Source organism: Diceros bicornis, chromosome 18, assembly GCF_020826845.1.
Source record: "Diceros bicornis minor isolate mBicDic1 chromosome 18, mDicBic1.mat.cur, whole genome shotgun sequence".
Lineage (NCBI taxonomy): Eukaryota > Metazoa > Chordata > Mammalia > Perissodactyla > Rhinocerotidae > Diceros > Diceros bicornis.
Genome location: NC_080757.1, coordinates 35,885,240 through 35,897,457, shown reverse-complemented (window position 1 = coordinate 35,897,457; position 12,218 = coordinate 35,885,240). Strand labels below are relative to the sequence as shown.

The 12,218-nt window shown below is 47.9% G+C and overlaps 1 protein-coding gene across 3 annotated transcripts in view; it reads left to right on the top strand.

The window, feature by feature from the left end:
* The window catches only part of ACSF2 (acyl-CoA synthetase family member 2), a 35,116-nt gene that overhangs the window by 12,601 nt on the left and 10,297 nt on the right, over window positions 1-12,218 (top strand). For 2 of the 3 annotated variants that reach the window (XM_058560695.1, XM_058560693.1), the window contains exons 2-8: window positions 9,281-9,476; window positions 9,861-9,989; window positions 10,256-10,309; window positions 10,697-10,815; window positions 10,955-11,120; window positions 11,680-11,775; window positions 11,919-12,076. In XM_058560695.1, the coding sequence (XP_058416678.1) occupies window positions 9,921-9,989; window positions 10,256-10,309; window positions 10,697-10,815; window positions 10,955-11,120; window positions 11,680-11,775; window positions 11,919-12,076 (662 nt within the window). In that variant the 5' untranslated portion in view covers window positions 9,281-9,476; window positions 9,861-9,920. The remainder of the gene's footprint in view (window positions 1-9,280; window positions 9,477-9,860; window positions 9,990-10,255; window positions 10,310-10,696; window positions 10,816-10,954; window positions 11,121-11,679; window positions 11,776-11,918; window positions 12,077-12,218) is intronic. The other variant, XM_058560694.1, reaches the window with a different exon arrangement.

The following is a 12,218-nucleotide window of genomic DNA, read 5'->3' as shown; positions in this document are numbered from 1 at the left end:
CACACACACAAAAGAGAAAACTAACCTCTTCCTTCTTCATCCATGAGAAGGAATAATCCTTCTCATAGATGGTCCAAGACTGAGTGAGGATCATATGACATACACGTGGAAGCCCTTTTTAAGCCATAAGGCTCTACAAAGACTCATTTTTTATTGTATTGAGACCTTGGAAGTGCGAGTCCTGGGTTTGAATCCCAGCTTAGCCACTTACCTGCATTTCTTTGAGCCTCATTCCCTCATCTGTAAAGTGGGTGTGCATCCTGGTCAGGAAGTGATTATGAAGATCACAAGAGATCATGTGTATGGAATGTTTAGAAGAGAGCTGGCGTGAGGATACACCAATGAATGTCAGTTCACATTATCCTGAAATGTGCTTTTTCACCTAAAATATATTAGACATTTTCCATATCGTTAAAAATATAGAGTGTCTTCATTTTTTTTAATGTCATAGTGTTCCATTGAATAGATGCCCCACAATTGAGTTATCTAATCCTTTACTTATAAAGTTTTTTTCTCAATTCTTTGCTAAGCAGCAGTTAATGTTCTTATTCGTACCTTGGGCATTTGTTAGTTTTTTTGTTTCTCATTTTTTAGGATAGATTCCTAAAAGTAGAATTGCTGGTTAAAACGTATGCATATTCAAACATTAATAGATGTTACTAAATCAGAAGGGATCCAGATTTGGGGGTTCTGAAGCTTATACAATTTGGGACACCCTCTTTATAAAAAAGAATACAAAATTATAAATACCAAACAGCACAAATTGAATATTAATTTAGAGTAAGAAAAGAATTTGCTACAAATTGCTGGGGCTTTGAAGATTCAGTTCCTTTTCTTACGAGATTTCTTGGGCATTTTGCCAGAAATGCTGACATATACATGCTTCTTTTTGTTTTTTTTTTTGTGTGTGTGTGTGTGTGTGAGGTAGAGCAGCCCTGAGCTAACATCTGTTGCCAATCCTTCTCTTTTTGCTGAGGAAGATTGGCCCTGGGATAACAGCCGTGCCCATCTCCTCTACTTTATATGGGACCTCGCCACAGCATGGCTTGGCAAGCGGTGTGTCGGTCCACGCCGGGGATCCGAACCTGTGAGTCCCAGGCTGCCGAAGCGGAGCGCACGATCTTAACCACTTCGCCACCAGGCCAGCCCCTATAAATGCTTCTTGATTTGCAATCAGCCTCCTGTCTCCAATTCCCAGGAACTCCCAGAACTAGGGTGGGGTGAGGGGTATGGAAGCATAAGCTTCAGAGGCTTCCTGACTTCTGTACTTAATATCCTCTAAAAATCTTGCACCAGTTTACACTCTGGCCCATTTCTCCACATCCTTGCCAACTTTCTGTATTATCGATCGTTGTTTTTATGTTGAAATTAATAGCCATTTTATTAATCCTCTTTGGCTGGGGGGCTTTAGGCAATATTGAGGGCAGCCTTATAATCCAGGTGCTCTCTGCTGAATCCTCCTTCCTCCTTATTCTACGATAAGCTCTCTTACTGATTGCACAAAGCCAAGGATACCACAAACTCGTTGTGCTGGCAAGGATGAACTCTGATTTAACTGGAACTGCTTCCCAGTATTGCCTATGAGTACTTTTTTTTGTATGTGTGACGAAGATCAGCCCTAAGCTAACATCCGTGCTAATCCTCCTCTTTTTGCTGAGGAAGACAGGCTCTGCGCTAACATCTATGCCTATGAGTACTCTTTGACAAGAATACCTGTCATGGAATTTGAAATTAGCTGTGGACTCCTCTAGAAAGACAGCAATCTTTGGTTTGGGCAGAAGATTACTGATTTGTTATATTTTCCCTTGTAGTGACTTTTCATTTATTACAGTATTAGACAGATTTAATTACTTCCAATATATATAGGATTTTTGGAATAACAGCTGTGTGGCCCAGTGGCATAATAAACCAGAAGAATGACCGAAAAGATTGAGTTGGAAATATCAGCTGCTAAAGAGTCAGAGAGGAGGTCTCCTCCACCCCTACCCTTTCTCTCTCTGCAGATGCACACACACACACTTTTTTGCCACCATTTGAAAATAGATTTCAGACATCATAATATCATAAGATCATCTTTGCTGATCTTCCAGGGACCAAATACCTCCTGGTTGTTTTGCTTTGATTTGTGACATGGACCTCTTTTCCTGTGCTACTGGTCATTTATCTTCCTTCTGTGACTTTGGGGCAGATTCGGTTATTAGTGTTTTATGTGTCAGCGTCACTTGGTCTGTTTCACTGGAAAGCTGTTTGTGATCAAATGACAAAGCCATTTTAATCAATTTTTATTGCAATATCTTGAACAAGTTGCTTAACGTCTCTGTCTCAATTTTCTCCGTTTGTAAGACAGGGATAAAAGCGTTCAGGATGATTTGCCTGAGAAAAGCTGCATGACAGCATTACAGAGGAGGTGCTCAATGTTCCCTTTCTTTCTTCAGTTCACATACCCTGGGGGAGACCTACCCATCTCTGCTCTTCCCCAGTGAAAGGGCCCATCTTTTTCATAAACCAGAATCATGACACTCTCAACTTGTCATTAAAAGTCTTTACATTATAAACCAATGTTACCTCAATTAAAAAAAATAGTCTCTACAGACACTCTGGAAATTACATTGTAAAGCAGATCATTATCAGGTGGATTCTAGTTTCCTGATGGAGCAGTATTCCGGTTGAGAGTTGCCTTCTGGACCAAAGTCTTGCTCTAATAAGCCATATTCTAAACAATAAGCAAAGTGTCATAAGCTGCTCTGTGCCCCTGAACCTGAAGAATGTGCGTCCATGTACAAAACAGATTGGTTGAGCCAACAGGCACAGAGTGCCATGAACCGTACAGAGGGCACATACACTGCTTTGTCATTTATTGAAACTCGCAGGAAAATCCTGCCATGTTCAAAATGGAAATTTTTTCTTGAGTAATTTCTAAGACAGAGATCACAAATAGATGTGTTTTCTTGGCTTGCCCAGCGTTATTTATTAATGTATGTATTTTGCACAGAAGTGATAATGTGCTGCTTTTATCTTTCTAACAGCATAGGTTAGTTTTGCCTGTTTTGTACATATAAATGGAATCAGACAGTATATACCTTTTTCAATCTGGCTTCTTTCATTTAACACTTTTTTAGTGAGTTTCATTCATATCGTTGGGTGTAGCCGTAGTTCATTTGCTCTCATTGCTGTATAACATTGCAAATAATAAATCACCATTTATCTATCTGTTCTGCTGTTGATGAGTATTTGGGGTGTTTCCATATTGGAGATAATATGAATAGTATGGACATAATAATATCCTCATACCTGTCTTTCGGTGAGCACGCATATGATTTCTGTTGTATATATACCTAGGAGTGGAATTATGTGCGTTGTTTTTAAAAGTGTACAACCCAATAGTTTTCAGTATATTCATGGATAGGTACAACCATCACCACAGTCAACTTTAGAACATTTTCATCACCTCAAAGAGAAGCCCCATACTCTTAGCTGTCACCTCTCTCTCCTCCCATCCCCCTAGCCCTAAGCAACTGCTTAATCTACTTTCTGTCTCTATAGATTTGCCTATTCTCGACATTTCATATAAATGGAATTATACAATATGTGGCTTTCTGTGTCTGGCTTCTTTCACTTACCATGTTTTCAAGGTTCATCCATGTTGTAGAATGTGTCGACTTAAAAAGAAAACAGCAAGTTATTTTACCGGCAAAATGGGTTTCTTCAGGAATGGCAGAGGAATTGCAATTTGAGACATGCAAGCTATGGTGAACCATAGGCAAGTCCGGAGAGACAAAGGGAAGGTCAGGTTTTATGAGGTTGCAGGAGGAAATTGGGGAAGGTTGTTTTGAACAAAAGTTCCTTGGAGAAGAACAAGAGTTCAAGTTATGGCGGTTTCTCACTGGCTACAAGCTGTGGTTAGTGTGTTGTTGCTGGGGCAGAGAGGAATCTTCCTTCTTTTTCTGAAAAGCAGGAGATGAAATTCCCATGGGATTAATGTCCTCCCTTGTCAAAATAATTCTTATCTTCTTTCTTACTGCTGGTTATGCAGCTGCAACAAGTGGTATGTGTGTGAGAGTTCCCCCTTCAGGGCTTCCCAAGTCCATTTTAAATGAAGTTTCCTTTATTTATTTTCACAAATGTATCAATACTTAATTCCTTCGCATGGCCAAATAATATCCCATTGTATGGATATTCCACATTTTGTTTATCCATTTCTCCATTGCTGGACATTTGGGTTGTTTTCACCTTTTTGCTACTATAAATTGTGCTGCTAGGAACATTCGTGTACAAGTCTTTGTTTGAGCATCTGTTTTCAATTCGTTTGAGTATGTACCAACGAGTGGAATTGCTGGGTGATGTGGTAATTCTATGTTTAACTTATTGGAGAACTGCCAGGCTGTTTTCCACAGTGGCTGCGCCATTTTACTTTCCCACCAGCAAAGCACAAGAGTTCCAATTTCTCCACATGCTCGCCAATACTTGTTATTTTGGTTTTTTTTGATTATAGCTTTCCTAGTGGGTTTGAAGTGGCATCTCATTGTGGTTTTAATTTGCATTTCTCATGCTTGTTGGCCATTCATAGATCTTCTTTGGAAAAAACGTCTATTCAAGTCCTTTGCTCATTTTTTAATTGGGTTGTTATGTGCATTATTTATGATTCATTCATTTGGTCATTCAATTGAGCACTCTTACATTCCAGGCCCTGTGAGGCTCTACATAAAAACAGTGAACACATTAGTTGCCAAAAATGAAGTCAAGAGAATTCTTAAAATAATTAAAAAGTCCTTTGTTTCCTGACTTCTCTTATGAAATCAGATGTGGCAGCAGATCTGGGTCTGAATTCTCACACGTGCCAAGTCACCGGGGGCACCTTTAGGTGAGGCTCTGCTTTGTCTCCTGGTCCCTCACAACTCCCACCTGACTCGTTTGCTTAGCTTCAGTCCCACCTGGAGCCTCGCTCCAACCTGCAGCCCTGCAGTTTACGATGCCCAATCCAAATAGCTGACAGCTTTACTCAGTGTTTACTTTAATTCTTTGAATTAGGAGCAACTGGGACTGCTCGTGCTCCTCCAACTCTTTAAGCTTCCCACCCACATTTAAACAAACAAACAGAAAACTTTTCCTCAAACCAAATCTCTTTCTTGCTTTCTCAGGTTTAAAGGGCATATTTGCCACTTTAAGAATAGAAAAAGAAGTGGCCGTCCTTTTTGCCCATAGCTTTTGGGGTGTGTTCACGGAACGAGGGAGGTAAAATCAGTTGTTTGTGCTTGGGCTTTGGAAATGATGGGCGGTTCTTAAGTTTATGAGCAAATTGCATTGATTGGAGTTGCTAGAAATCTTAAGGCCTTTGGAGGAGCCACCTGTTTTCACCTCAACCCTGCCTTACCCTAGTCCCAGTTTCTTGGGTTCAGTTAGTAAACAATTGTGAGAAAAATAAAATTGAGATTAGACAATCTCTGGTGATCAGATAGGGGATAAATCCATAGCCCAAACAGAATTACCCATCCCACCCCTTTCTCACCAGATCCTGGTGGGGTGTAGGCAGGCATGGTGGAACGTTGCCCTAGTTACACTGGATTCTCCACTTCAGGCTCAGCTATTTACCAGCCAGGCAGTCCTCTTGGTCTCCTTGCACTTCAGTTTCCTTACCTGTAGAATGAGAGTTCATAATTCCCACCTGTATTTTTTAGGATTAGCTTAGTGTATATCAGAGAAACCCACTCTCACTGTGGTTTAAAGGTGATGGGAGGGGCCGGCCCCGTGGCGCAGCAGTAAAGTGCGTGCGCTCCGCTGCTGGCAGCCCGGGTTGGGATCCCGGGCACGCACCGATGCACTACTTGTCAGGCCATGCTGTGGCGGCGTCCCACATAAAGAGGAGGAAGATGGGCACGGATGTTAGCCCAGGGCCAGTCTTCCTCAGCAAAAAGAGGAGGATTGGCATGGATGTTAGCTCAGGGCTGATCTTCCTCACACACAAAAAAAAAAGGGAGATGGGAGTTTCTTTTTCTGGGAGACAGCCAGTCCGTGGCTGGCATGGTACATCTTGCTGCCAGGCTCCAGGCCCCTCTGTCTTGTTGCTCTGCGGTGCCCAAGCTCACCATGTGGCCCAAGATGGCTGCCATTCTTTTCCTGTCGCAGGCAGCATTCCAGCCAGCAGGGAGGAAAAAAAAGATGCCCTTTCCCCTTAAGGATTCTCCTCAGAAGTCGCACACAGTACCTCCCCTTAAATCCTATCTGCCAGAACTTCACCTTTGGGCCAGACCACCTGCTGGGAAGCTTGGAAATGTGGCCAGCTAAACATCTGAGGATGTGTTATTAAGGAAGAAGGGGGGCAGGCCCAGTGGCATAGTGGTTAAATTCGTGCTCTCCAGTTTGGTGGCCCGGGGTTCGTGGGTTCTGATCACAGGCATGGACCTACATACCGCTTGTCAAGCCATGCTGTGGTGGCATCCCACATACAAAATAGAGGAAGACTGGCACAGATGTTAGCTCAGCGACAATCTTCCTCAAGCAAAAAGAGGAAGACTGGCAACAGATGTTAGTTCAGGGCCACTCTTCCTCACCAAAAAAAAAAAAAAAAAGGAAGAAGGGGCATTTGGGGCTGTCACAGCACCTATCAGAGCTGCTGTGAAGATAAAGCAGATAACACGTGTGACCATCGGACTGGATTTTTTTTTTTTTTTGGCACATCAATCAATCTGTTGATTTGCCAACTAGACTTTCCAAGAGGCCACTGTCCAGTCTGAAAACCATGGTGAGTCAGCAGAAAATCAGGTTCCAAACCAAATAGGACTCCAGGTCATTGTGAGAATAGGAGGATGTCTGTTGTGAGGCAGAACCACCCACCTTTAATGCTTTGTTGACAACAAAACCATTAAACTGGCTGAGATTTGCACTTTGCTGCCTCCTAATCCAGATGCTGGGCTGTGGGAGGTGGCCCTCCAGGCCTTTAAGGGCCCTGGTCATCCACTGCATGTGGACAATGTAGGTAGAGTTAGGATTCACCCGTAAGTAACAGAAACCCAACTCAAACTGGCTTTCATTAATTAGGTAAATTTTAGATCCCACATATAAGTGAGATCACGCAATATTTGTCTTTCTGTGCCTGGCTTATTTCACTTAGCATAATGTCCTTCAGGCTCATCTTGTTGCAAATGGAGTTTGGCTATTTTTTTTTCCCCCAAACTGGTTTAAATTTAAAGAGAGAATTTATTGGCTTTTGACAGTGAAAAGTCCAGAGGTAGGTAGACTTACTATGTGGCTGGGTCTAGGGATTCAACAACCTGAAGACTAAGTCTGTCATGTGTCTTCCTGTCTCTGTCTCTCCCTACTGTCCTCTGTGCTGGCTTTCTTCTCCACATGCTTTTGCTCTTGCAACTATCCCTTTCGCAAACCCAAAGAAAAGAGCGTATCGTTTCCCAGTGGGCAAAAATGGATCCCTCTACAGTATGTCTGCGAGGTAGGGATTTGGGGTACACCTCTCTTGAGGGGTATCACGATGACCACCAGGAACTACCTCAGCAGTTCCTTAGGTTTGTCAACCTACGGATACCAGGGAGTGGGGGCTCACAGGACCTTAGAGCCCTGCGATTCTTGGCTGGTTTCTGGCCCGGCACACTTGCAGGAACCACCTGGCTTAGGTGGCTCACTACAACCCTTTGAGAAGACTGCCCAGGTAATTTAGATAACATCCGCTTGAGAACAACCACTGATCCAGTCCCCAGTCTTTATAGGTGGGGCAGCTGAGGCCTAGAGAGGAGAAATCTTGTGTCTTAATTTGGATTTCCCCCAGAACAAGGTGGTTCCTTGCAGATGGTCGGTGCAGATGGTTTATTTGTGATCGTAAGAAGGGGGAGTGGGGAGTGGGGAGAGGAGACAGGAAGAGAAGCCAATAGAGGGTGTGTTGTTGAAGTCATCGCCCAGGCAACCAGGTTTTACCCAACAGGACCTCTGAGAAGGTACAGATGCCTCTCAGAACTGTCCAGCTGAAGAAGGGGAGACTTGAGGAAGTTCCTGAGCAGACAGACCCCAGAACTGTCCCAGCAGCTGAAACCAGGGATGTGCTGAGGAGACGTGACACGGGACACCAAAGGAGTCTTTGACAGTCACCCACCCAGGCTGCAGCACACCTGGGATGAGACCTCAGACCCCCAGCCCCAGCCTAGTGCTCGCTCCTCCCCACAGAGCTTCAGCAGTCCCCACTGTGTGACTCATTGCCCTCCCAGGCTCCCGCTCTGCAGTCCAAGTCAGAGCAGCCTCCCCAGCAGCCTGCATCCTCACTCACCCTCCCGTGAGATGGCAATGGCCTCCTCTCCCATTTACAGGAGAACACAGTTTTTCTCCCTCGTGCCTTGCACTTCCCAGAAATTCTCCCCCACAAGCCATAAGCAGTCAATCAACAAAAGACAGATGTGGTCTTTTTAGCACAGGTAGCTGCAGAATTGAATCAGGATTGGCTCTCAGGCCCACACCATCCAGTGGTGGCCTGGAAGTCCTGGAACCTGGAGCATGCCCTCTGATGGGAACAGGGCCTGAGACCTGTTACAGTTCTACCTAGGCTCTCACCCAGGGTGGGCCAGTGAGCACACGCAGGCCTAAGCTTGTGATACTTGGACTTCCGGGTACCTGTTCTTGTTTTTGTTTTTTTAGCAATTAACAGACTGTTTTTTTTTAGTACAGTTTTAGAGTTACAGAATAACTGAGCAGACAGTACGTAGAGTTCCATATACCCACCCCACCCCAGGCACAGTTTCCCTTATTATTAACATCTTGCAATAGTGTGATACATGTTACAAATTGGTGAACGAGTACTGATACATTATTATTGACTATGGTCCCTAGTTTACATTAAGGTTTAGTCCTTGTGTTGGACTATTCTGTGGGTTTTGACAAATACCCAGAGGCCTTTTCATCAGGAGGGAGCAGTGTCTAGGATGACGCCGTTCCTAGCCCTCCTAGGCCACCTCTCTGTTGAGTCATAGCAGTGTGATTTACCTCAGTTTCCCTTTCCAGGCTCCAGGCTGCTAGCACGGAGTGGAAACTGGGGCGTAGGTTGGGAAAAGAACCTTCTCTCTGATTAAGGACAGGAAGTCAGCCTCAGGGTTTGGATCTCCCAAGGGTGAAGCAGCCCCTAAGTTAAAGGACCATGGTTCCTGGGGATGGGGTGGGGTCGGACTGTTTCGGGAGTGGTCCCTAACACATTGTAAGCAGCCTACCTCCCAGCTGGGTGTGCCAGGGCCTTGGTGCCAGGGAGGCCTGGCCTGGTGCAGTCAACCCCATGCCCCTCTCCCTACAGTTCTGTAGAGGCGGATCACACCGCCCCCCTGCCCATTGGAGGCTGCAGCTACATCCAGGGCGGTACCAGATTGCATCTTATCAATGAGACCATAGGGCGGTGCCTGGATGCCACAGCACAGAAGTTCCCGGACCGAGAGGCCTTGGTCGTCCTCCATGACAACGTCCGGAAGACCTTTGCCCAGCTCAAGGAGGAGGTGGGTCCTGATCTTGAATCCTCAAAGTGGGCAGTTGCCAGCTCCCAGGCTGCCCTGGCTGGGTGGAGCCATGAGAGCGGCATCTGGCTGTGGGGCAGGGTGCTGGGGCTGCCTGAGAACCCCAGGGATGTCAGGAGAAGGGGACAGGGTTGAGGCAGAGATGGCCTGGATGCTTCCTGCATCAGGTGCTCCTAGGGCACTTGTTAACTATGCAGATTCCCAGGCCTCGCTCCAGATCCCCTGAGGCCTGGGAATCTGCCTGTCCCTTGCTCCCAGGTGGTTCAGATGTGAATGAACCCCTGGGCCAAGGGCTGAGGTGGGAATCATGGGCCCTTTCCTGCTTGCCTGCATCTCATCCATTTGTGCCCCGTCGGTTTACACCAGGTGGACAAAGCTGCTTCTGGGCTCCTGAATATCGGCCTGTGCAAGGGTGACCGGCTGGGCATGTGGGGACCCAACTCCTACGCATGGGTGCTCATGCAGCTGGCCTCTGCCCAGGCGGGCATCATTCTGGTGAGGAGGGGCTTGCCTGGCACAGCTGGGTATGTGGAGGGGACATCATTCAGGGGGAGCTCCCAGCCCCTTGGCCCTAGAACCAAACCAGGGCCTGGCTGGTTTCAGACCAGGTAGTGTTTTCCCCTGAAGCCCACCAAGGAGGCCCAGAGTTGGAGGGCACTGCCTCTGTCTACACCATGTTTATGTGCCTCCTGAGGGTGGAGGGGCAGTGAGAGGAACAGAGTCTGCCCAGGACACTGACATACCCTTGCTGTCTCCACCAGGTGTCTGTGAACCCAGCCTACCAGTCTATGGAGCTGGAGTATGCCCTCAAGAAGGTAGGACTCACTCCTAGGGGAGGGGCCCAACTGGTGCCAGGCTCAGGGGGTGTCTGATTGTCACTGAGGTCTGACAGTGGGGAGGGCATGCACAGGTGGGCGACCCCCAGAGTCTATACCTTCCTCAGGCTGTGGGTGGGTGGAAGGAGAGAGTAGTTGGGCAGACACAAGGCTTGTGTGTGTATTGGGGGTGGCATGTGTGTGTGTGTGTGTCCTGGGGGTGGGGCATGTGAGTGAGTTGGTGTGTGTATGTTAGCGGGTAGTGCATGTGTGTGTCAGGGCAGTGGTGCACGTGTGTGAGAGAGAGCAACTGTTAGTGTGGACTCCACCAGATCCCCAGTCTGGGGCTTCCTGCTGACTGAGGGCAGGGGGGCTCCCCTTCCACAGGTGGGCTGCAAAGCCCTTGTGTTCCCCAAGCAATTCAAGACCCAGCAATACTACGACATCCTGAAGCAGATCTGTCCAGAGTTGGAGAAGGCCGAGCCAGGGGCCTTGAAGAGTCAGAGGTGGGGGTGTCCTGGGTTGGGAAGGGTGCATCGTGCAGCATCCTGGCCCCCTCATCTCCTACCCACCCCCAGGGATGAGGCTGGTGTCTCCCTGAGCCTTCCCTCAGCCCCTGACTCTCCCCATCCCCCCTACCACCAGGCTTCCAGATCTAACCACAGTCATCTCGGTGGATGCCTCTCTGCCAGGGACCCTGCTCCTGGATGAGGTGGTGGCAGCTGGCAGCACAGAGCAGCATCTGGCCCAGCTCCGGCACTCCCAGCAGTTCCTGTCCTGCCATGACCCCATCAATATCCAGTTCACCTCGGTAGGGCAGAGGTCTCTAGGCCCCAAGCCCAGGCTGGCATGCTAACCCTGCCTGCCTCTGTGACCCTTCCCTGAGCAGAGGAGGTCAGGCGTGCAGACACTCTTCTCCCAGGGCCAGCCCTAGCTGTCCTCTCTGCCCTAGAAAACGTCAGCAACTAGTGTCCTTGTCACATGCCCCCCTCCCCGGGCCCTCTCGTCTCCAGCACAGGAGCAGATGCACTATGCCTCCACAGGTCAGAGCTGGTAGAACCTGCCCCTCATTTAGCAGATGGGGAAACTAAAACCCAGACAGGGAATCTTCTGGTGGACCACAGAGTTCTCTGGGCCACTTTATGAGTGGCGTGAGGACAGAGGCCTTATCCTCCACATTTCTGGATCCTAACACTTGGCACTGTGTAGGCATGTGGTAAACCTTTGTGAATATGTATTGCCTGAATGAATGGATCTGGGGCAACAGTCCCAGTCTCCTGCCTCCCAGGCTAGTGCTCTTCCGTGCAGTGGCCCAGGGTAGGAAGGAGATGGGGAGAAAGAGGCCAAGCATCACCTGCTTGTCTTATCAGGGGACGACAGGCAGACCCAAGGGTGCCACCCTCTCCCACTACAACATTGTCAACAATGCCAACATGATAGGGGCACGCCTCAGACTGCAGCTGAAGGTGAGGGGGTGATGGCCAGGACCAAGGCTTACTGGCACCCTGCAGGGGTCGGGGGCTTGCTGGGCTTCCCCTGCTGGCTGGAGGAACTGGCTTCTAGGGCTTCTGGCTCCAGGATAGAACCAGATTCCTGCCTCCATCTCCAGGAACCGAAGGAGTTGCGGATGGTCCTGCCCACCCCCCTGTACCACTGCCTGGGTTCTGTGGGGGGCACAATGGTGAGCGTGATATATGGTGTCACCCTCATCCTGCCCTCTCCAGGCTTTGACGGCAAGAAGGCGCTGGAGGCAATCAGCAGAGAGAGGTGGGCGTCAGTAGGCAGCTACCCGTGGGCTGCTGAGACCCTCCCATTCCTCACTCATGGACCCTCATCCCTGTCCAAGATCTGTCCTCCCTCCAGCCAGGAGAAATGGAGACAGGGGTAGTGGGGGACCCCCAGGAGAGGA